This window comes from Doryrhamphus excisus, chromosome 1, assembly GCF_030265055.1.
Source record: "Doryrhamphus excisus isolate RoL2022-K1 chromosome 1, RoL_Dexc_1.0, whole genome shotgun sequence".
Taxonomy (NCBI): domain Eukaryota; kingdom Metazoa; phylum Chordata; class Actinopteri; order Syngnathiformes; family Syngnathidae; genus Doryrhamphus; species Doryrhamphus excisus.
The window spans coordinates 38,185,614-38,210,855 of NC_080466.1; the positions used below are offsets into that span (position 1 = coordinate 38,185,614).

At 40.9% G+C, this 25,242-nt stretch overlaps 1 protein-coding gene across 3 annotated transcripts; it reads left to right on the forward strand.

The window, feature by feature from the left end:
- LOC131126295 (ataxin-7) lies at positions 1–25,226 on the forward strand. Of its 3 annotated transcripts, XM_058068676.1 has the most exons (14): positions 1–167; positions 1,887–1,986; positions 6,130–6,348; positions 6,539–6,607; positions 11,419–11,523; positions 16,210–16,507; positions 16,878–17,001; positions 17,089–17,209; positions 17,346–17,428; positions 17,675–17,955; positions 18,093–18,282; positions 18,394–18,515; positions 19,851–20,994; positions 22,257–25,226. In XM_058068676.1, exons 3-14 carry the CDS (start codon positions 6,138–6,140, stop codon positions 22,272–22,274), a joined length of 2,766 nt encoding a protein of 921 aa, XP_057924659.1. In that variant the 5' UTR covers positions 1–167; positions 1,887–1,986; positions 6,130–6,137; the 3' UTR covers positions 22,275–25,226. The 3 variants fall into 3 exon arrangements, with proteins under 3 accessions (XP_057924659.1, XP_057924644.1, XP_057924652.1); XM_058068661.1 differs by having other exon boundaries at positions 16,878–17,209; XM_058068669.1 differs by lacking the exons at positions 1–167; positions 1,887–1,986 and having other exon boundaries at positions 1,997–6,348; positions 16,878–17,209.
- The last annotated feature ends 16 nt before the right edge of the window (positions 25,227–25,242 follow it).

Sequence of the window (25,242 nt, forward strand, 5' to 3'; positions counted from 1 at the left end):
CAGAATGCAGTCTGGTAAACAGACATGGAAGCACCTGGTGAAGACCTCCACAGAGGCTGAGCAGTGCACTCGCTCTTTCTGACCGTGTGCTGCCGCCTTCGCCCTGTGCATCCACTTGATTTGAATCGGCCTGACGTGAGTGTACACGTACGGCATCCAGAGGATCGGTAAGAGGGAACTTGCTGTGGCTCCGTGACGAGTGCTAATGACTTGTTCTGTGCTGTCAGGCTCCTGGCAGGCTTCCTCGCTAATGCTAGTCATGGCTGGCTTCAGGCTTTAGCTAGCAGGGCGACGTAGCTTGATGCCATTTGTGGCAGCCACAGAATGGGATGGAGGCTGCTTTCATTACAGGTCTAATGTTATATCAGACATGATTTACCTAGCTACTTATGACAGCAGGGGATTTGGCCATTTTCGATGTTTATTATTAATTATTATGTTCGTTGTTATGGTAGAGGTGGGAGCAGGGCTTGCAAAACTTGTTGTGACTTAGTACCACTCGCTGAAGTTAGTCTGCAATGAGTTGTCTACAATGGCAGGCTATGTTTTTTTACTTAAAAAATACTTAATGCTTGTAATATAGCTGACATAGTTGTTGACTGCCAATTTCAGAATGTACTTCAGGAAAGACTTCAACCGTTTAACTTATAAGAGGAAAAGATAAGAGAAAGTTTAGGTTGCCAGTTATTCAAAATTGAATGTCTTGACAAAATTAAGGCTGTACATTCTGCCAAAATATGAATAACGCTTTTCTTAGAATTGTTCCTATCATTATCAGTCATCTTTGTTTTGGTCTTCCTTAAATACTGTCTTGATGGAAAGGAATACATAAAAAAAAATAAAAAAAACTTCACTTGACCGTACATTTATGCATGAAATAAAGACAAGACACAGTTAATTATTGTTTTATTTACTTAAAAAAATACTTCATGCTTGTAATGTAGCTGACATAGTTGTTGACTGCCAATTTCAGAATTTTCTTCAGGAAAGACTACAACCGTTTAAGTTGTAAGAGGAACAGATAAGACAAAGTTTAGGTTGCCAGTTATTCAAAATTGAATGTCTTGACAAAATTAAGGCTGTACATTCTGCCAAAATATGAATAACGATTTTCTTAGAATGGTTCTTATCATTATCAGTCATCTTTGTTTTGGTCTTCCTTAAATACTGTCTTGATGGAAAGGAATACATAAAAAAAAACTTCACTTGACCGTACATTTATGCATGAAATAAAGACAAGACACAGTTAATTATTGTTTTTTTTACTTAAAAAAAATACTTCATGCTTGTAATGTAGCTGACATAGTTGTTGACTGCCAATTTCAGAATGTACTTCAGGAAAGACTTCAACCGTTTATGTTGTAAGAGGAACAGATAAGACAAAGTTTAGGTTGCCAGTTATTCAAAATGGAATGTCTTGACAAAATTAAGGCTGTACATTCTGCCAAGATGTGAATAACGATTTTCTTAGAATTGTTCTTATCATTATCAGTCATCTTTGTTTTGGTCTTCCTTAAATACTGTCTTGATGGAAAGGAATACAAAGACAGAAAATTAAAAAAATCACTTTACCGTACATTTATGCACAAAATATAGACAAGACTCAGTTAATTATTGCGATCGCTGATTAATGATGACCACCGAGGCTCAATATAGCAAAATGACCCTGGCTGGTGAGGCTTCCTGTGGGATAGGGAGAGTGAGGAGAGTGTCTTACCAATGACAGTGCTTCTTTGTGGCCCTGGACACAATTATTTTTCATTCCAGTGTATTTATTTCAATGTAATTTTAAATTATCAGTAAAGTGTGTATTACACATGCATGCATTCAAAGTTGGCATTCGTGACATTAACTGGTCTCCCTTCAACATGCATATGTGTTTGCAGATTTCTTCTTGTGGGTGTGTGGCAGCCAGTGAGCACCCAAACAGATGTGGAGCAGCTGACTGAGTTAAATTTAAGTATCTTTTTTTCCTTTTTTGCCAAGGTAAGCTCTTACAGCATAATACTGTTACGCTTTATGACCTCTGCACCACAGACATAAATTAGTTGACAAAATGCTACATGCCGCTCTCTAAATACCGCAGAAGTCTAATGAAAGTTGCATTTTACTGCGGTGTTCTACCTAATAAATTGTACACAGCAACAACATATGTTTACATTTAAAATAATCTTGTTTTTATGATTTATTTTTTGGTAGTTACTGTGAAAATAAGTCATTAAACCTCCATGAAATAGTCACAATTTTGAAATGAAGGTATGTTTATGTACAGTTTAAGTTTACAAGAACATCACAAGACGTGGTCCATGGTTTACACTGTTATGTAAAATGTTGTTTTGAGTTTACGTAAGCGCTCCCATGAAATGTTCACAACACCAAAACACGTTCATCTTGGTATTTTTTACGTATATTTACCATTTTTTAACATTTTCGTCACTTCTTCCGGTACTGGAGATGGAGGAGGAAGTGATGTTTGCACCAAAAGTACCCACCCCAAAGCTGCAGTTCGCACCAACACCAAACCATTGTTATGGTCCAATTCTGGATCAATTTCTGTTGTTTGTTATGCATTTTTTATACTATGCCCGCTCGTTGTGTTGAAGGGTTTTGCTCGAGCACTCGAGGAGATTAGGAGAGTAATTGTTTACCTTTTCAGCTTTATTGTCGTAGTCAAGACATTTAGCGAAATTGCTTCAGAAGCTTTGTTCAACATGAGTATAAAATATATATGAAAACGGAAGAATCCAAATAAAATATGCACGGAAGGAGAAATAATGTTTATCACCCCTTCTCCTCTGGTGAAAGTCTATTTTCAGCTATGTCAACCTACAATGTATTACTCAGGACAATCCCCCACCAGAAGGCTCTTTGACCATGACCATCTAGTTTCTTGACATTTTTTTCAATTTGGATGCTGCATCTACACATTGTCATATTTACTATTTGGGCGTATTGTTTCGAGCTTTGTAGGGTTGTCACAAGAAATGAAAAGAAAGAAAAACTTGAACATGAAGGTTTTCCACCAGTATTGCCACATTAGAATTATTGGGTCTTTGTTGATTTCATTTCTGCAATGAGCCATGTTCCACAAATGGTCCCTGTGCTAGAACTGGTACTTGAAAGTCGGCGCAAGCCATATGCAATAGAACCACTGGGTGATTAAGGTTGAAGGCCGATCTTAAGTAAACTATTATCAAATGTAGAATTACTACAGCTTATGCTTGGATATGAACAACTCAGAGGGCAAAAAAACAGCCATACGTCACTTGCTGATGCTGTGAACCCCAAGCTAGGTTGGACTACTACTGCATAATTTCAAATTTTATTTCAGAATTGTATTTATCGTAGAATAACCTGCCAGTGAACAAAAATACATTTTTAGGGGTCATAATAGATGAAAATATGGAAATCTCACATTAACAACATACATAAGGTGGCGAGAGATACTTCAATACTGAATAACATATGTCCTTGACCACAAATCACTCTATATTCTCTATTGTTTTCTGGTATTACCATATCAAACTATAATAGCATTACTATACATACTAACTATAACTAACTATAATAGTGTGAAGTATGGGGAAACAACTACCTTTATAAAAGTACACTTTACACACTAAATATGCTGTAAAAAAGATCAGTTAGGATCATCCATGATTCATGTATACCTCACATACAAAACCTCTATTGCTAAAATCCTAAATATTAAAAATTGCTGATCTAGTAAATTTTTAAACAGCTAAAATTATGCTTGCTACCCAGAAATTATTCTCAACAAGATAATAATTCCAACAATGTTCTGTTATGTACTGTGTGTATATATATATATACTGACATTTATTATGACTGTTGTAGGATTATTTTATGATCACGTTGTTGCATTACCTTATCATTCTCCTCTGTAGACTACATTTGGAATACAGGAAGTGAATATTGCAATTGATGTGAATCGTTTGGGGGGCAGGATTAAATAAGATTTGTGGAACTGCGTATACTATTGTGTGATGTATTTCAATGTAACTTTTGTGCATGTTCAAATAAAATTAAACCATTACCATAAATTCAGTGAATAAAATGTAATATTATGCAAATAGACGCTAAATTACATTTTGTGTGAAAAGTGTAATCTGATTGGGAGTCGCTTCAAATCTGATTATTTTAACAATTTGAGAATTTCTTATGATGTCATCACATTCCTCCTGATGGTGGACCTCTTCAAAAAACACTTTTCTGCTAGAGGGTCATAGGTGAGGTCATGGACAGAAGCAATGATGTGACGTTGATGTCATGGTATACGAAGAGTCACATTAAATTCCGCTGATGTCATCATCCTCATACTGCTCACATCCCTCTAAGGGCCATTTTGCTAATTATCTATGGATTGCTTAAATATGCTGTGATGTTGCAACCTCTTTTTTTACTTAACAATCACATTCAAATTTGAAATGGAACGGTCAGTTTCTAGTTCTAATGTAGACCACTCATCCCCAGTCAGGTAGTATAGAGATTTCACACACTGTAGAGCAGGGGTGTCCACACTTTTTTATCGTACGGCTGCAAACAAAAAATGGAAGAATGTCGGCAGCCACTGTAATATTTCTCACCTTTATATTTTTATTAGCCTTTTAAAATTGACGGAACCAAGTACAGGGAGCGGCATAGTTGCAATGGTAACTGCTGCGTGATGTTTGTATCAATAAAAACATGCGATATATCCATGTAGAGTGTCGACTAAAAGCTCAACAAAACCAATTTTAGGAAAGAAATACCCACTCAAATCACTTAGTAAATTAGTGTTTCCCCCTTCCTGCTGTCTTTTTGTCACACTTAAATGTTTCAGATCGTCAAAAAAATCTAAATATTAGTCAATGACAACATATGGAAAAGTGATTGCCTGCTGAAAGTAATAACTGGTGGGGCCACTATGAGCAGCAACAACTGCAATCAAGCATTTGTGATAACTTGCAGTGGGTCTATGGGGGAATTTTGTCCCACTCATCTCTGCAGAATTATTTTAATTTAGTCACTCTATTACAGCATGAAACACCTTTTTAAGGTCATACCACAGCATCTCAATAGGATTCAGGTCAGGACTCTTGACTAGGCTGCTCCAAAGTCTTCATTTTGTTTTTCTCGAGCCATTCCTAGTTAGACTTGCTGGTGTGTTTCGGATTATTGTTCTGCTGCAGAACCCAAGTTGGTTTCAGCTTGAGATGGCCGGGAGTTCTCAGAATTCATGTTTCCATTTATCATAGCAAGTCTTCCAGGTTCTGAAGCACCAAAACAGCCGCAGACCATCACACTACCACCACCATATTTGACTGTTGGTATGATGTTGTTTTTCTGAAATGCAGTGTTACTTTTACATCAAATGTAATGTGACACACACCTTGTAAAACTTTTGTTGTTGAGTATCAAGATTTTTTCTGGCAAAATTAAGATGTTAATGTTGTTTTTGTTTAGAAGTGGTTTTTCATCTTGGAACTCTGCCATGCAGGCCATTTTCGTCCAATGTCTTTCTTATGGTGGAGTCATAAACACTGACCTTAACTAAGGCTAAAGTTAGACCTGTAGTTCTTTCAGATATATTCTTGTGGGGTTTTTTTGTGACCTCTTGGAGGGGTTGTCGCTGAGCTCTTGGGGTAATTTTGGTTAGGCGGCCACTCCTGGGAAGCTTTACCACTGTTTCATGTTTTTGACATTCGTGGATAATGGCTCTCACTGTGGTTTGCTGACTAATTAAATTTCTTTGATGATCTTGAACATTCTGGAACGTCCTGGAACTAAAGCTATTTTATTTTTAATTATATCTATTTTAAAATATAGATTTTTATAGTATTATTTTTGTGATTGTACTACTCCTTTATATTAATCTGATGCAGGACATTTTTAATTGAATTTTTGAATATTCCGATGGGCAGAAAAAAAAACAGTTCCGCAAATGGCCCCCGTGCCGCAGTTTGATCACCCCTGCTGTAGCGGCTTGGACGTTCCAAGCGGCCACACGCCGTGTAATTGATCTCATTTAGTTTGGACGAGCTGTGGTGAAGCAAGACGACGCGGTGCCATTCATGAGGAAAGTCCTCTTCCTTTGCCGAGGCTGACTCTTGTGTCGTTACATTGTAGCGGAAAGAATGTCGGAAAGGGCCGAGGATGACGTCAGGGGGGAGCAGCGCCGAGCGGCCAGGCAGCAGCTGAAGCAGCAGCAGCAACCGATCCAGCGGGGAGAAGGCTCCACAGCAATGGCGACTGTTGCGGAGCGGAGATCCTTGCCGAGTCCTGAAATAATGCTGGGACAGCCTTGGACCAGCTGGGTCGACGCCGCCAAACTCCACGCCAATGACGGTGAGTCCCACCGCTTCCCGGATGTGTACGCCGAGGCAAGGTGGAGCGCCACAGTCGCCGGCGCTGGTGTGCTTATTTGTGGCCGCTTGCATGCAGTTGTCGGCGGAATATGAAGAAACCATAGTGGTAGCCAACGGGAACGGGCAAGTGCAATTATTTATTTGTCTCTGTCGGATCGCCCCACTCCCAGGTGCTGAATTGGAGGAAAGTTTCAAAGACTCCGGGAAAAATCGCGAAGCCATGCGTTTGTGCAAAGAAGGTAAGTGTGTTTTTTCTGTCTAGGGCCAAATGTGTATTTTGGTTCTGGGGGTTTTGCACACACACACACTCAAGCCTGTTCAAACTCTTCCTTCAAAATGCTCCCTACCACAGATCAAATGACTGGACAACCGTTTTATTTGTGAAACGTGTCATGTATTTATGTGGTACTTGACATCTGTCCCTAAAATAACTTCTCAGATAACTCTAACAGGCTGTAGTTGAGTATAGGCTTAAACATTATAAATAATAACACTGTCTTAATCATGTAAACGCACATATCCAGTATTTGCAATATTAGTCCTAATAATAAACCCCATTCTTAGCATGTTGTCGTTTACCTGACACAGGGAGCAATAGGAGATAGAGGGATGTACTTGGAATACTTTGTTTGAAATGTTTGTTTTTGTGGTGTTATGAGTAGAATTTACCTTTTTTCCAAGTGTACTGATAGTCACAATATACTTTATCATCACACTCTTACTCTTTGGTATCATATTGTTATGTGAAATCATTATTAGACTAATATAAACGTTGAAAGTTGTATGTACTAACCAAGTAGACTTTGCTGACAACAGCAAGAGCGGAGTATGTTCCCGTGCACCATATTACTTTTAACTATTAAAATGAACATAACATGCTGAGCTATTGCTTAGTTTAGTGGGTATGCATTCTCATACACCACATTAATTTGTTTAACCTTGTTTCAAATCAAATACATTCGATTGAGCTGCCCAACCTGCCAATTGACAAGCATCCGAAATATCTATATTTTGAAGTATTAATTTCCTAATTTTATCATTTGTGTTTCACACTTAAACCACACTACAATGCCATGTAGTTATTTTCTAATGCTATGTATTTTAATTTATTTTATAATCCATTATGTTAACATGTATCACTTCGATATGAGGATTTTTTGTCTCTTGTTCAATGATTAGCATTGCTATGTCACCACTTAGTCGAGTGGTTAGCGCGCAGACCTCACAGCTAGGAGACCAGGGTTCAATTCCACCCTCGGCCATCTCTGTGTGGAGTTTGCATGTTCTCCCCGTGCCTGTGTGGGTTTTCTCCGGGTACTCCGGTTTCCTCCCACAAAACACAAAACATGTCCATAGGTATGAATGTGAGTGTGAATGGCTGTTTGTCTATATGTGCCCTGTGATTGGCTGGCCACCAGTCCAGGGTGTACCCCGCCTCTCGCTCAAAGACAGCTGGGATAGGCTCCAGCACCCCCGCGACCTTCGTGAGGAAAAGCGGTAGAAAATGAATGAATGAATGTCACCGCTTGTACAAATTAAGATGAATCTTCAATTGAGATTAAGATGATTGAGTGAAAATAGCCTAAATCTGTTCTTTGACTTGAGATGTGTTTGTATCACGGTGGACGAGTGGTTACCATGTCAGCCACACAGTCAGGAGATCGGGAAGACCTGGGTCAGATTCTCTGCCTGTGTGGAGTTTGCATGTCCTCCCCGTGCATGCGTGGGTTTTCTCCGAGTACTCCGGTTTCCTCCCACATTCCAAAAACATGCTAGGTTAATTGGCGACTCCAAATTGTCGATAGGTATGAATGTGAGTGTGAATGGTTGTTTGTCGATGTGTGCCCTGTAATTGGCTCCAGCATACCCATGACCCTAGTGAGGATAAGTGGCATAGAAGATGGATGGAGTCAATACAGTAGCCATTTACATTTTTTGGATTATCAAAAAGTCCAGTGAAGAAAATTGTCATAATTTCTGTGTGATGACAGTATAGCAGCACGCTGTATTTGTTTCGATGCCGCACTACAAAATTACAGGTACACAGTAATTCCGGGGCAAAATTAACATCAAATTTTAACAAAATTGTGTTACGCAGCCTACACAACTAAGAGGCCACTTAATAGTGAAGAAATTCAGTTTGATGTAGAAGAATGCTGTTGCATTTGCATCCGCATCTTCAAGCAGCATTCTTCAGAGACCGTTTCAGGAGGATGATCAACCACTCTGTTTGTGGCAGAAGTGTGTGGTGATGCGCCTGCGTCCATGCGCCAAGTGGCGGTATTACAAGTGGATCACTCCCTCTCTGCCGTGACTCATATCAGATTCCAACTGTGGTTACACCACAGTAAGATTCACACACAGACGTTGTAAAAAAAAAATATGCCCAAGCTACTCAGTGAATTTGCTTCTTACATGTACAATGTGTCACACACCAGTCAGTAGCAGGTTCAGATTCAGTCAGTGTCTGCCCATCAAAGAGGCAGGATCTATTTCAATCATCCGTCACTAGATGAGGATGCTGAAATTAACTGGATTCTCATCTTTTCTCTCCTTCTAATTTCTCTTTGCTGTTTGTAAACCACGGGTCTTTTACTCACTCCCTCTTTGTGTGGCCTAGGCCTGCTTCTACTCTTTTTCACCTTCCTCCATTGTGTTTATTTGCCTTGCTGTTTGTTCTGTCTTTTATTTTTCAACATTTGACAACAGCACTTGCAAACATACAGTGAAAAAGATGAAAATAATAAGCACAGCACATACTGTATTTTCATGTATGTATGCATAGACGGCAATCATACAGAATATACAGCAGAATATGCTTCTTCCTACTCTTTTTTTTTGGACATGTGAAAATGTGAATTGTACTCTTGTTGTATTCTAATGTTACTTGTATGCATGTTCAAAGTAAATGAAACCATTGCCAATATACAGAGGCATACAGTTGTATCTTTAAAATTGACATGTTTATGAGTCCTGTTATTTGAGTATGCAGCACACATACCTACATACATACAGTACCTGTGTACTTCTACAATTCACTGTATACACAGGTGAGTCATAGATTTGAGATCACCGTAGGATATTCATTTTTTTGCCGTATTTTTCTCCCCTTGTTTGTGACGTATCTCAGCGAAAATGTGCTTTGTTCCATATTACAAATCTCCTGAATCTCTTTGCCCTTCTTGTCAACTTCCTTTCTTTCCGCATTCTTTTTTTTTTTACTGTGTGCAATTCAGAAGAAGACATATACAGTCCATTAGATTTTTCATGACAGTTGCTTTTAGTTGTGTTGAATCACAATCACAAGTGGGTCTGGCTTGGTTTCTTGTGTGTCGAGCCAACCATTTTGTAGAATGCTCCAAGTGAGCAACTCGGTTTGAGAATAAGTTTAATGAACACATACACCTTTCTACATGCCTTTTGTCTCCTACTGACAAGAGTCGGGCCTTGATTTTTATAGTGTATATCACAAATATGCCACTATATAATTTTACATCCATGTATCCATTGAATGAAGACCTTGGCTTTTTTTTATTTTTTTATATTTCAAATGTCTCTTGGTAAAGGGGACATAGAGACGCGTTTCTATTCTATTCACATGCCCAAAGTGGGCTCCAGTTTGTCAAAGTAATGACACTCCCACCCTGAGAGGCTACCCATCAGGTAGACCTTGTTGTAATGGTCCTCATCCCTTCCAGGCCTAGCCAATGATGTTTTGAGGACCCTTGACAGCTCTTGAGCGGCACATACTGCGGAGAGCCCCACTCTTTCATCCTCTTCTTTTCTTGTCACACCATAACACCCCACTCTTAATTAGCCCCTCAGATTAGGAGGTTTTTGGTACACCGTGCCACACGTTAAATTCTTTTCACATTCTATTGAGGGCAGGAGGCAATACTGTCACAGCTTTTTTTTTTGTTAGTCTTGGACAACTACTGTATTTCATTGGTGGACCACATCCTATCCCTATTTCAGAGGTAGAACACAATTTTCCCTGTCTTAAGAAAGCCAGTGTTTTGCCTAAATTTGTGAAAAGACGGAATTGAAGCGGGAATCTAATGCAACATACTGTACTGAGTCATAACCAGGAAGTTGGTGAACTAGATGAAAAAAGTTACTTGACAGCAGGCAACCTTTGGATCACTAGCTTGGCAGCGTCTTATCAACATGTACTCCATGATGCACAGCCAAGTGCTTTGGGAGTCTTTCATATTTTTGTTTGCAGGATGTGCTCGTCAGTTAGAACATCAGTGTTCTCGCATTTATTTCTTTATTTTTGTATGACATCACATATTTGCATGTATATGGAATATACTGTACACACACACACACACACACATCTATCTATTTAGAGACACACACACACAGTATACACAGTATATTTAGATATATGGAATATATATATATATATATAGAATCACTTGCAAATTTCTTTGTTTTCCAAAGAAAAACACATTTTCATGCATTTCAAAATTTTTTTTTCCCATTTCACAAACATTTTTATCCATTTCACAAACAATTAAAATTAATCATATAATTTTCAAAGAACAATGTACATTTTTGCATAGAGGCCTACTATCAACAACTGTCAGTCCTTTGCATCAATCTTCTGCTATGGCTGCTAATCCAAGTTAATCATTTTATAAGGCGAGTAGATAATTAGAAAACTCATCTAAAAATCTAAACTAAAATTAAAATCTACTCCCTTCAGAGAGCAGCACAAATCAGGTCTAACAAGGACATAAAAACGATGCACAACTGTGCAAGAAGACAAATATTTGAGAGTGTGTAGTTTAAGACAAAGACGCCTCACGGGTCGTCGCCTGGCAACTGCACTAAAAAGTACCCGTGTACTCCAGTGTCAGTATCAACAGTAAAGCGGCGACTTCAGGATGCTGGACTTCATGGCAGGACTGCCATGAAGTCCATTTCAAGTGATCCCAAACCTTTGAGTGATATTGTATATTGTATTTATGAACACAGATGTGTAATAGTGGACTGACTCATGGCTCATACCCTAATCATCAGATTTGATCAACTTTTTTCACAGATATGTCCATATTTGGCCAGTATCCCGCTCAAGATGACTTCTACCTGGTGATGTGCAGCCACTGTAGTCAAGTAGTCAAGCCCCAAGCCTTCCAAGCACATTATGGTAAGTGCTGCAGACACACTGTCTGCAAATACACCGTCTTGAACAAAGCATTCTGTATATTCACAGACGTTCTCCGGTGAGACACTTGAGTGCTTATTTTCTTCAAATTAAATCCAACAAGATAATAAATGTGTAAATAATCAAATACTAAGCATTTGCATGATACTGTCTCTGACACTGCTGCATTGCTCATGGGGACATTGCTCACATTAGCATGGTTTCTCCAACCACTTTACTTCCTTAAAGGAAAACTGACCCAAATTTAGCCCATTGTGAGAGACATTAACATACATGTCTTTCTCTTTTAGATATAAAATATAGATTTAGATGTAAAACAGACTGCACTTAATGGGACAGACCTATGGTGCCTTTAAAGGCCGCTATTAAAAAAAATCTTCAAGGTTTTATATACATGCTGTAAGCATGTAGTAACAACTACATTCATGATAACATGAAATACTTATTTTGGACCTTTTAAGCATTACCTGGAATTTCCTTCCTGGTGTATTGATTTTGCATAGAAACAAGTGCCTACACCTAGCATTAACTTTTCCAGACTGCTCCAGTGTGTAGTGTTACCTTTTCGGTAGTGGCCTACAGGTGAGTGTGTGGTTCTTTTTTTTACCGGATCACAGCTAGTCGGTGTGGTGTGGCATAGTCTCATTACACCAGAAACCTAGTTAAATCGGCGTAACAATGTTAATAATAACAATGTCACTGAAAGACAGAGAAAGACGTGCGTCTCAAGGATTGTGATAGATGGGCAAAATTCCAGAAAAAAGTGCAGTTCTCCTTTAACAAGGAAAAACCTGAGAGGAAGCGCCACAGACTTTATTTACTTAACCCTCTGTTGTGCATGTGTTTGTGTATGTGCCCACATGCATGGCTCCAAATCCTCTGTTAATATTTGATACAGTTCTCTGTTCTACGAGTACTGCTTTTTTAACACACAAAACACAACTCGGAATTCTCAGATGAGTCGGTAAATATGTACAGTAAGAGGTGTATGCTTAAAATGAATGCGTTTTGCAGCCACGGTTTATGCTCAGCCACAAGAGGGAGGTATCATAGCACAGGATGTGAACTGTCCTACTCTATCACTGGAAGCTGTTTATGCTTCAAACAAAAACGAGCCATATAATGTCTTGTGGCATATTCTTATTATATGGATGTGTCTGTGTTTTAAATCAGAAAATGAAACTGTGAGATGTATTTTTTGGAGATGAGTCTTATCAGGCTTATCGGTATATGTGTTTGATACTTAAGGGAATAAGTTTAATGCAAATAATTTTCTTAAAGTCTGCGTCAAAGCGGAAAAATAAGAAAATACATGTCCTAATTCTAATAATGCAGGTGGTAGATAATCTGTGCTGTTATTTCGGTATATTCTTCAGAAAAGACTGAGTCACAATAATTCAAGGAAAGAAGTCATTATCATAATGGGACATCGTGATAATGACATAATGGGGCAGCACGGCTCAGGTGGTAGAGTGGTCGTCTCCCAACCTGAAGGTTGCAGGTTTGATCCTTTGTCCTCCTGTGATCATGTCGGAGTATCCTTGTGCAGATACTGAACCCCCACTTGCTCCTGGTGCAAACTAGCGGCAAAGCGCTTTCAGTGCCTTGGAGGTGGAAAAGCGCTATACAAGCGTAAGACTTAAATTGTACTTAAATTCTGGACTATTGAGTGCACCTGAAAATAAGCCACACCCATCAAATTTAAAGAGTGGAAAAATTGTACATATATAAGGCCGCATTTGTCCACATTTTAACATGGCATATTTACACAGAAAGACACACTATAAACCTTGCAATTCCTCCGCCATTCGGTGTTTGCAGCACTACTAGCCCAGGTGACCAGACACTTTTTTTTATTTAGCAGCTTCCATGGGCCAAGCAGAAACTGTACAAATTCAAAACACAATTGCTGCATAAGATTTAAAAGTGTGCAATTAAAAAAAGTGTGTCAATTAACTCCAATTAACAACTGTACTTCCTGACGCTACAATGTAAGCATCACGGGAACTGTATTTCTTTTAGCCCTAATTTAGCCGCATCATTGTCAAAGCAGGTGAAAAAGAAGTCTGGAATTTATGGTATATTCCTATCATATGAATTAATTAATCTCTTTCAAATTGCTATAGCTGTAAATAACTGTAAGCATCATAAGCACTGGTTAGACCTGCTACAGGCTATTGTGAGCTCCCTGATTTCACAGTTCATCAGTCTCCCTTCTCATGTTTCCATGGCTTTGTAAGAACACTTTGCATGTTCTCGAACCCTCATTCCAAGATGACACTATTTTGATTTAGTACGTTTCACTACAGAGCTTGCATACGTGTTTGACCGAAGCCAGTCCATGTTATTACTTGAACATTGCGTTGTTTTCTTCCGTAGCCAAGGATTCCCCTTAACACCGAGACAACTCTTTGGCGGTGCGAAAGAGGATATGAACAATTGTGTTCTTTTGTTGTCTTTGGCTGTGACTGTTTTTGTTTCGGTATTTGTTCTTTGCTTATAGAAAGACTTCAGTGTGTAGTTTCCTGGGAAGTTTGTGTGCGCTGGCTGTGACCGGCATAGAACAAGGCAGCTGAAATAGAGGGGTGGGTGGCAGGAGCAGGAGTGAAAGAAATGCTTTTATTCTGCTCTTGCAAAGTAGGTGAACAGATTGTGGTGGACATGGCATTCTCAGTGTTCTGATGATTTTTTATGACTTCATTTCAAGAGAAGCATATGGTCATGATGTGGAATGTGTTCCGAGGTTTCTTGTCACCACTCTGTGGAGTGTGCCTTTAGGACGTTTCTTTTATCCATAACATTTATAAGGTCCGAAGAAGCCACTAAGAAATGGGACACCATTAGATTGTCATTATGTCATCAACCTTCACTGTTGTGATAGACAGATAAGACAATTCAATTGTTCTGCTGATAACAACACTGTAACAATATTTTTTTTTACAAAGTAGAACATGTATCCAATATAATAGCAATGTAACAAACATATAAACCTTATAAAGCAAAAAAAAAAGTGGCATTTTTTTTGCATTTTTTACTCCATTGCAGCTTTATAATGGTCCTGGTATGCTGTCCACATATGGCCATGTTGTTTACATGACCATTGATACTGTATGCCGAATACCATAAGCATATCTCACCATGATAATTATTGTGTAAACCTCAGCAGCAACAGTATCAGTTGTCCACTCTACTGTCTTGACCTCTTTGTGTCACCCGAGGCCAACTATTTATGCCAGAAATATACTGTCTAGTTACCATTTCATACTATAGACATTATGGTGAAATGTGTCCACCCGAGGTCTCGTCCGATATGGATTTCAACAGTGGCTCATTTTCTGAAACAAGTGACGTAAAAGAGTAAAGTCCACCCAGAACACCCTTAAGTGTTTGCTGAGCTGAGATCATGAGAGAGATTGAGAGGCGTTGCTACTATATTACTTCCAGCATACATAAGGGGGTATACACATTCACTATAAATAGACTATGATAAAGGCTTTCTCTTTAATCCCTAAGGTTCTGCTCTGTGCTTCTTGGTTTTGGAAAACTTGCTTTTAAACAAACTGTTCTGAGAAGCTGAGGCTTAAAAATGAAGCTCTTGACCTGTTGGCTGTTTCTTTTTTTAAGGCACACATCACAAACGCTTTTTTACTGTTGCATAGATAAATAAATGGCTGAGGATGAGTTCTTTCACAGTACGGCTCGTCGTTTTCATTGTCTGTGGTTGGACTTGTGTCCAAATAATAATAAAAATTTATTTATTTTATTATTATATTACAATTTTTTATTTATTTTATGGTCTATTTTCCTGAAATTATTTTGACTTGTTAAAAAGTGTAGCTAAATGATGCCTATCCTCTGATGTTCATTCATTCATTCATTCATTCATTTTCTACCGCTTATCCTCACGAGGGTCGCGGAGGGTGCTGGAGTCTATCCCAGCTCTCTTCGGGCTACTGTAATGCATACCCGTGTTCTCATGAGAATTCGATAGGAAGTCATGCAAAATGTTCAATGCACAACATTTTACAGTATTTCATGTACAGTATTTAATTTTTGCGCCATTTACACCATAATATTAATCCTATATATAGCTACATATCATATTTGATTTCCTTGCCCGTGAAAAACTACCATGGAAGGGTTTGAATGGCTTAAAGAATACTAATAATGCTAACACATAGCAAGTATATGTACACAAGTATGAAAATGCTAAAAATGTTAGTATAATTATGTTAGCATGCTAAAATGCTAACGTTAGCACCTAGCATGATAGCGGTAAGCGTCTGCCCAAGTTCATTCATTCATTCATTTTCTACCGCTTATCTTCACAAGGGTCGCTGAGGGTGCTGGAGCCTATCCCAGCTCTCTTCGGGTGAGAGGCTGGGTACACTCTGGACTGGTCGCCAGCCAATCACAGGGCACATATAGACAAACAACCATTCACACTCACATTCATACCTATGGACAATTTGGAGTGGTTCCAAGCTGTTTTAAACAAAATAATAGTTTCTCGTAGCTCCTTAGCTTCATCATCTACTTGGGAAAATGTCGCTATATTCGTGAGCTTGTTTTTTTTTTTTCATGATATTGGAAGCACATAGTGTGACTTGGATAGGAAAACTACTGGGATGGTCTTTCATGCCGGACCCCTATGTGCTTTTCTTCCAGAGAGAAGACATAACTCGCCCATAAAGTCGGCCTCCGCCTCACCCTTCCCTTTGTCGGGAAGGAACAGGAGTAGTAACAGTGCACACGGACCTGGACTGGGCCCAGGGTCTGTTGCTGGACTAACGAGTGGTGGGATCTTTGGGCGAACCTCTACTGCAGGATCTAGCTTATCTTCCTCTATAACATCCTCGTCATCCTCCTCCAATCCCAAACTACTAAAACCAGCCAAAGAGAAACTGCCCGGCATTCAGCGAAGGCCTCCTTTTCCTCCCTTCAGGATGCTCCAGCCAGATAAAATGTAAGTGTCACTCATCTATGATAGAATTGTGTGGTGCTAGCTTTACCCTATATGTTTTTTTTAAATATCTGTACCTATATTGTATTATTATTTTGTGCACTTGGGTTAACATTATCAAAATTGGTTGGCCACCAAAAACTTCTGTTGCAAAGTGTCATTATTGGTAATATTCATGGAGCATGTCCTGATGTAATGTTTGTATCTCAACCTGTCTTTTTGAATTATGGATGATGAGAATTATGTTTTGCCCCTCCAGCTCCACTCATATGTGCACATTTGTCTCTTACCATACGTTTCTAACCGGCTCTTTGTTTCTAACGCTCAGCTTCCTCCTTGCTGCCCTCTTCATTTCTGTAACCTTCTCTTCCAGCCTCACCCCGGCTGTCAAGGTGGAGAAGATGCTTCTGAATGTGGACTCGTCAGCTAAGCTGGTGCAGGCCCCCTCCGCCCCCCCAACCACCTCATCCACCTCAACATCTTCCTCTAGCACCACTGTGAGCTCCAACACTACCACCACCACCATCACCACCTCCTCATCCTCTGCCCTTAAACCAGGCCTTAACTGTCCCTCCATACCAAAGCCTCCCTTACCGACCCCAGGACAAATCCCTAATGGCAAAGGCCACATGTCTGTCTCGGATAAGAAGCAGGAGAACAGCAGCAGCAGTGCTAGCAGACGCCACCTTAATAAGAAATTGACAGGTGAGCTGGGGTGTGGGAATGGCGGACTATTTAAACCAATCTGTTCAATACGGTATGGTTAAAGTACATAGTTGAATAATATTTTTTTTCCCCTCCTACTGTCTGTAATTGAATGTAATGTTTTACTCCTACTCAGAACGGGAGTTCAATCCAGACATCCACTGTGGCGTTATGGATGTGACGGCACGTAAACCCTGCACAAGATCCCTAACATGCAAGGTATGTTTGGATGTCAAATATTACATACAGTATATATATCTAAGGGCCCATAATAAAAATATACAATTTATGCCCATGATTAGTGTATGTAAACCGTATAATACCTTACTTTTTTAGAAAATAGTGCAATTGATGCTACTGTTTTGCACCATTTTATATCCAAGCCATCAGTCCATGTTAAAACTGGAAGCGGAGCAGGTGTTTTTCTCAGGCAAAAATTCTGACCTTTGACCTGTCTTTTGCTAGACACATTCCTTGAACCAGCGTAGGGCAGTGCCAGGGCGGAGGAAACGCTTTGACACATTGCTGGCAGAGCACAAGAACAGAACAAAGGAGCGGGAGAGAGAGAGAGAACACCACCAAACCCATTCCCAACAAACGCCCCCTCTCAGGGACCCACACCCCTCCCTCCATCTACCCACTTCTTATGATGTCCACACGGTGGCTCATGGCAACGGACCCACCCCAGAAGCCACCAAGATTCTGCCAACCAACAAACCAAAATTTCACAGCCCTGGTCTTCCACGGTCAGTGATGATCTTCTTGTTTCTTTTTCACATTTTATCTAAACAGAATAGACTATGGACTGTCATTACTTAGCAACAGACTTAAAATTGTCACAGTGTAATAACCTGAGAATAACTTTTATACGTTTATCTAACAGACTAAACAACACACACGGGGCTGGTACCCCCATAGACCCCGCAGCAGTCCACGAGTCACCGCACCAACCCCAAAGTGCTCCTGATGGCTTGTCTCGAGCCTCCAGTGACGAGGGAGAGAATGATGAGCGTGAGGAGAGTGCTGACAAACTGCACTGTCAATATTCAGGTTATCACCCTCGACCGGTAGCTGTAAGTGTCCTCGACTATTATTATACGTTCATTTAAATAACCATTAACACATCGTTGTTCACACTTAGACGATTGTTGACAGCAACAAGTGATGCCCCTTCTTGTTTTTAGTACTGTAAGTTCGGAAGTCGACTGTTTGGGAGAGGCTGTTACTCCTTCGACAGGCGATGGGACAGAATGCGATTTGCCCTCTCCACAATGTTGGACAAGCACGTCAACTCTCATATGTGGAGGTAAGTGCAATTTAAGTGTCATTTTATGGGCAGTATTGTAGTTTTTGTTTACGTTTTTAACCAAATCACTGTGAAATAGTAAGTTAAAAGTGTGTAATGTGTTTTATGCACAAGGTTGAAAAAACATGGTTTGGAAGGGGTCGAAATAGTCTCGACCTGGGACCCACATGTTCCAGTGGTCATTAAGTTGCAAGCCGCTTTAAGTTAATTTTGGTTTTATTCATTCATTCATTCATTTTCAACCACTTATCCTCACGAGGGTCGCAGGGGTGCTGGAGCCTATCCCAGCTGTCTTCAGACAAGAGGCGGGGTACACCCTGGACTGGTCGCCAGCCAATCACAGGGCACATATAGACAAACAACCATTCACACTCACATTCATACCTATGGACAATTTAGAGTCGCCAATTAACCTAGCATGTTTGTGGAATGTGGGAGGAAACCGGGGTACCCGGAGAAAACCCACGCATGCACGGGGAGAACATGCAAACTCCACACAGAGATGGCCGAGGGTGGGATTGAATTCGGGTGTCCTAGCTGTGAGGTCTGCACACTAACCACTCAATATAAAATATATATATTTTTAAACATTAATATGTGTAATTACTTGTCCCAAAGTACATTTTACAGTCATTGTATTAAGGTGTACCCCGCTTCTCGCCCGAAGACAGCTGGGATAGGCTCCATCACCCCCCGTGACCATCGAGAGGATAAGCGGTAGAAAATGAATGTATTAAGGAAATGACGAGGGAAATAACTGCATAAAAAAATACAAAACATAAAAACTATAATAAAACATTAAAATTCAAGAATAAGCAGATATTCCAATTATAACAGTGTAATGATTGAAAGTATTTTCTATTTTACTTCAAAATAATTAAAAGAAAACACCACTGTGTAAACAAGCCAGATATTGGTTGTATATTACATTATATACTTTATCTATTATACATATATTACCCTATATATTATATACTTTATATATTATATGTATATTGTATTATATACTTTTGCATCAAAAACAACGGAGCTTAGAATTGCTGGTTTAGAATAGAGTTTTATACAGTACTTTGTGTGTAGAATATGTAGGACTACAAATGAAATGCACAGCGGACGAGATACAAGTTCGATTCCACCATTTGCATGTTCCAAAAACATGCTAGGTTAATTGGCGACTCCAAATTGTCCATAGGTATGAATGTGAGTGTGAATGGTTGTTTGTCTATATGTGCCCTGTGATTGGCTGGCCACCAGTCCAGGGTGTAGTTTGCCTCTCGCCCCCCCGCGACCCTTAAAAAATGAATGAATGTTAAATCCTGAATATTCTTTTCACAGGAAAATCCCCTTGGCCTTGGAGAACAGCTCCTCTTTTGCACCTCCCCATAAGACAAGCACAAACTCCCACAGTAGCACCCCTTCTTCAGGCTTCCTGGGCCCACCTTCCACCTTGACCCAGACCCCCTACAGCCAATCATATGAGGGCAAGCCTCTGCTCCCCTATGGGACCACCTTAAATGCCCGCAGCTCTCCGCAAGGAGGGTCTGAGCACCCGGCCTACGGCACCACGCAGGCCCGACAAGTGTCTTCGTCGCCGCAGATGCCTTCAGCCCATTTGTCCTCCTCCACTTCTCCTTTAGCTCCTTCCCTTGCCTCAGGCCGGGCGCTTAAGTCCCGTCCCTCCAGCAGCAGCACTACAAAGTCATTGTCCTTCAGGCCCAAGGAGACCTCCACCGGTTCCTCCACACCCGTCATCCCCACTCCAGTGGGTGGGGGTAGCATCGGCGCCAACAGTCACAGTAGCAGCACCAGCTTCAGCTCGGGAAAGAAGAGGAAGAACAGCTCGATCCTCTCCTCGTCCCACAGCTCCTCCGAACCCCCGAACGCCAACTATTCTCCCTCATCCTCTTTCAAGAAGAACTGTGCAAATGTCGGCAGCTCAGGGAGCACTTACCACCACAGCTCACTAGGTTCCTCATCCTCATCGTTATCCTCCTCCCATAGCGGAGTCCACAGCGTAGGTCTCAACTGTGGCCCCAGCGTGCGCACAAACTCCCTCAACCTCAAGGCTGAGCTTTCCGGAGGCTCGTCGGGCAGCTCTTCCGGCCCGCCAGCGCGAGGTCCTCCCTCAGGCAGTTCTGCCGAGTCCATCAAGCGCATGAGTGTGGTGATGAACAGCAGCGACTCCACCCTGTCTCTGGGGCCCTTTGTCCACCACCAGCCCTCGGCGGAGCACCACACCGGCTTCAGCCACCACTCCTCAGACGGCCGCCTGGAGAGCAGGAAACGCAAAAGCTCTCCTGCCGTCAGCGGCGTGAACAGCGGCGGCGGAGGAGGGGGAATCGGTGACGGCGGGGGTGGGGGTCCTGGACCGGGTAGACACAAGGTGACCAAGTCGCCTGCCATTAACAACATTCACGGGAAACATGGGCGGAGCATTCCGGGGACGCCAGGGATGCCCAACAACTCCCATTTACATCAGGTGGGTTGGTTGCACTGGAAACCTGTCTTTGTCTTAGTGGATGATAAACACTGTTGGCCATGTTACTTTAAGTAATTAGTTTAATTACTAATTTAGTAATTAGTAAGTAATTAGTTAGTTACTTCTCCAAAAAAGTATATATAAAAGTAATTAGTTACCAGTAAAATTAACTACCCGCCATACCCGTGTTTGCTGTCCTGCAAAGGCGGGTATGGCGTACCATTACAGAGGTTTGAATTCATTGCAGTCGACAGGTGTTTATGTAGGTTTGTTCACACAAGACATGGACAATGTTTTTTTTTTTGGGGGGGGGGACATAAAGTACATTCAACGTGTACATTTTTACCTTTGACCTCAACGAGGTTAAAGTAGTGTCTGTACTTTTACTACTACTATTATTTTGGCAAACGCTGTCTTCTAACTGGGGGCGGCACGGCGGCCTAGTGGTTAGCACGCACACAGCTAGGAGACAAGGGTTCAATTCCACCCTCGGGCATCTCTGTGTGGGTTTTCTCCGGGTACTCCGGTTTCCTCCCACATTCCAAAAACATGCTAGGTTAATTGGCTACTCCAAATTGTCCATAGGTATGAATGTGAGTGTGAATGGTTGTTTGTCTATATGTGCCCTGTGATTGGCTGGCGACCAGTCCAGGGTGTACCCCGCCTCTCACCCAAAGACAGCTGGGATAGGCTCCAGCACCCCCCGCGACCCTCGTGAGGAAAAAGCGGTAGAAAATGAATGAATGTCTTCTCACTCATCTCTCGCTATGCCGCATCTACTAGCCGGCACTTTGGATGTGCTCTAAACACCCGCCCACTTCTCTGATTGGCTGAAAACCCAATCTTACTAAACTTCAGCCAATCCTCATTCATTGATTATGTATGTTATCACTGCAGATTAGTTATGAAGTCTGTGATATATTTTTAGGCGGTTTCAGTAACGGGGTGTCGAAAATGGTAACAGCGTTATGCTTACACTAAGAATAATTAGTTAGATTACCCGTTACTGAAAAAAGTAACAGCGTTACGGGGGATACCCTTTGTGCTTATTTATTTTTATTTATTATTATTTTTATTATTATTTTTTTTGAGTCTCTGTGCAAATGGACTAGTTAATCACGTGTGGTGTTTTGGCCATAGGACAACCAAAACGGTTCATGTAAACTGGGGAACTATTATGGGGAAAATCACCAGCATGATATGAAAAATGTGGCATGCCACAGATTCATCTCAGACTGCTTTTTTTTGTACCCTTCATGCAGCCAAAGGCTCGTCCCTGACAGCGGTGTCCCGCCTGCGGAGTGCTTGGAGGCGACACGAGGACGGCGACTAGTCTGGAGCACTCCGCTCTGGACCGCATGAGGCCTTCTCTTTCACGAAAAAAATCCACATTACTCTCAAGTTTCCCACAATCCTCAGGGTTGGAGATGATCTGGACCGCCAGTGAAGTCAAATGTCCGTACTCTTTCTCCCAAAGCCATGTCCGTTGGAGGGATGGGGCGCTGTGCTCGAAAAGGGGATACATCGCTTGTGGAGCTCTGGCTTGTGTGGTGGTGGGGGGGTCACGGACGAGCCAGCCGCGAACTTCTACTTATCCCAGTATTCCGTGAGGTCTTCCAAGATGAGCGCAGTGTAAGAGGAAGGAGAGCGACAGCAGTGGGTCTCTGGGGGGGGCGAGTGTGGGCTCTACGGCCACAAGCTGTCAGGATGCTGAGTGGGGAGCAACAAGCCGATCTCTTCCGTGAGTGTGTGTGTGTGTGTGTGTGTGTGACAGTTACAGAGAGCGAGTGTGTCTGTTTTGAGTATTTTTCTCATGTCAGAATCTGCTGGACTACTGGAATTCCCGACTTAATTTCACCCCCCCAGTTCGTTCTCAGAAGCCTTGAAAAGGAGAGCAGGAGAACTCGTAATCGCTTTGTTTCATGCTTCATCAGTCGGACTCTGCTCCTTTTTTTGAGGGGGCGGGGCTACATGGTTTAGCTTGAGAAACGGCCGCTAGGGACAACCATGTTTTTTTTGTTTTGTTTTTAATTCCCCCTGAAGCATTATGCAAGTGTTACCTTTTTATGATTTTTCTTACAAGCTTTTTACACTGAACTACAAAGAGTCTTTGTAGATGTGCTCGAGGATGGTTTTGCGCTTTCAAACTGCGATACGGTCACCTGATGTGCCCTCGTTTTGAGTCTTTTTGTCAGATGAGACAGTTAGAATTTCACAATCTTTCAGAATGATCGAAAGACCCGCTCCCCGACTGTGAACAGCACTAAATAGCTCGTCTCCACAGTGTAATGCTAGTGTGGTCGCTACTTGGGTTTGTGTGTCTTTTTCCACTTTTGAAGTGGAAAGTTGGGCTGGTGAAGTGGTGGAAGTGGAAGTTGCATTACCTGTGTGGATATTCTGAATCTGTGCAAATCGTATTATTGCCACAACATTTTATTCTGTTCAGTATCACAATTACTGTGGGAGATCCACAGCTGCCCTGTGGACCGATGTGAATTGTAATGTTTTTTTTTTTTCGCCCCCCTGCATAGGGAATCAGGTATGGTACGTCTTAACTGGAGCAAACTTTATGCACGTCAGCTGTCTTCTGTGGGTGTTTTTAGTCCCTGTTGTGTGTTTTTTTCCGCAGGAACCCTCCCCCCCAAAAAACTTTGATTTGCTCGGCTCACGTCGAGATAGAAAGGCCAGCATTGTACTTTTGAATTCCTTGAGTCGAAACGGGAGTCTTAAATCAGGCAAATACGCTGCACTCGGTAGATCAGCTTCAAGTCGGGCTTGGTGGTGCGAGATTCATGCAGATGGCTTCACAGGACATATTCCCAAAATATTTGGCCACATACGTGGAGACCTCCACTGATGTCAGTAAAGAGTGGAAACACTTTTTTTTTTCTCCCTTGTAGCTTATGTATTTAAAGTTATGAACTTACCCCCTATTTGAGAAGACGTATTTTGTTAAGGAATTGTACATAAATGAAATGTGTATTTTTGCACAGGCATTTTTTTGTACACACATACATTTTTGGGTACCGTTTAAAAAAAAAAAAAAAAGAGTCCTTATTTATTTAAGAAGCCAGAATTTGATGAAGTTTCACTGCCAAGTCTATATGATGCAATACATGGAGATATATATGTAATAGAAGCAGAAGCCTCTCGTAAATCATGGACTGAAGGTCCCTTTTTAACGGGACAGCGGTGAAGTTTTTTTTTTTTTTTCCACTGTAGCATGTTGTTTCTGTTGACAGCGAAATACCTTTATCACTTTTTCAAGGTCTCAAATCACATGTGCTTTTACGACACATATTATGTTGCCTATGAATCAACACAACTAATGTACCTGTGTGACCCAATCGGCCTGTGATGGTTCTACTGTCCCACAGGCTTTTTTTTTTTTTTTTCTCAATGGACCCGGAAGTCATACACTTTACCTTAAGACACGTTTCATGCTTGTTTTTTTGAAGGCTGATGGGACTAAAGCAGTCATCTGCATTGTCATTGCCAAACAAGTCATTTTGAGCCCACGGCTTTTTAAAAGAAATATCAAATTAAGAAAGTGCCTGAATTAGTTTCACCCTGTTTGAGGACAGTGTTGTTTTTTGTTGTTTTTTTTACCTTACTTGAATGTTCAAAAGTGTTGCGTTCAAATCTGCCTATGAACCCTAAATGTGGTAAAAATATGAGCTTGTCAGCTGCCCGGTATCAGAACATGTAGTATTGTGTGTGTTTTTATGACACAGACAAGATGCTAACATTTCCTGTCATCCGTTTGTATGTGTGTGTGTGTGGCTGAAGCCGCGTCTGGTTTACTAGGAGTTGTACATCACAACATTCAATCTCATCCTTTGTTTACCTTGGAACTCCACTGACAGACATCTCAACTGAAGGTGTATTATTGTGAGGATGTTTTTTTTTTTTTTTTTTTTCAATAGAACCATAGACTTGGAATGTGAACGTCAAAGAATACAGCTAATGTCTGGGAGGAAAACTCAAACCCTTCATGAGACAAAAAAAAAACCCTGTAATCCCCTTGCCCCCCTTCCCCTGATGAACATCAAATCATTTTCAGCTAGACTTTTATGTATTGGCTGCTATGTAATTCATGAACAAAAACACAAGTTAGAAGTAATATTTAAAGAGAAAAAAAAGAAGATTGTATAGTATATTTGTTTTGTAACAAGTTTGTGTAAATAAAATAATTTATACTATTTATATGAAGATAACATCTCGGTCTTGTTCCTCATTTCAAAAAAC

Bases quoted from the DNA above. Each gene is read 5' to 3' on its own strand.
- LOC131126295 (XM_058068661.1), top strand. From the start codon at position 6,138: ATGTCGGAAAGGGCCGAGGATGACGTCAGGGGGGAGCAGCGCCGAGCG. The intron at 17,210-17,345 runs GTGAGCTGGGGT...ACTCCTACTCAG, and splicing joins CCTTAATAAGAAATTGACAG to AACGGGAGTTCAATCCAGAC. The intron at 18,283-18,393 runs GTAAGTGTCCTC...TCTTGTTTTTAG, and splicing joins ATCACCCTCGACCGGTAGCT to TACTGTAAGTTCGGAAGTCG.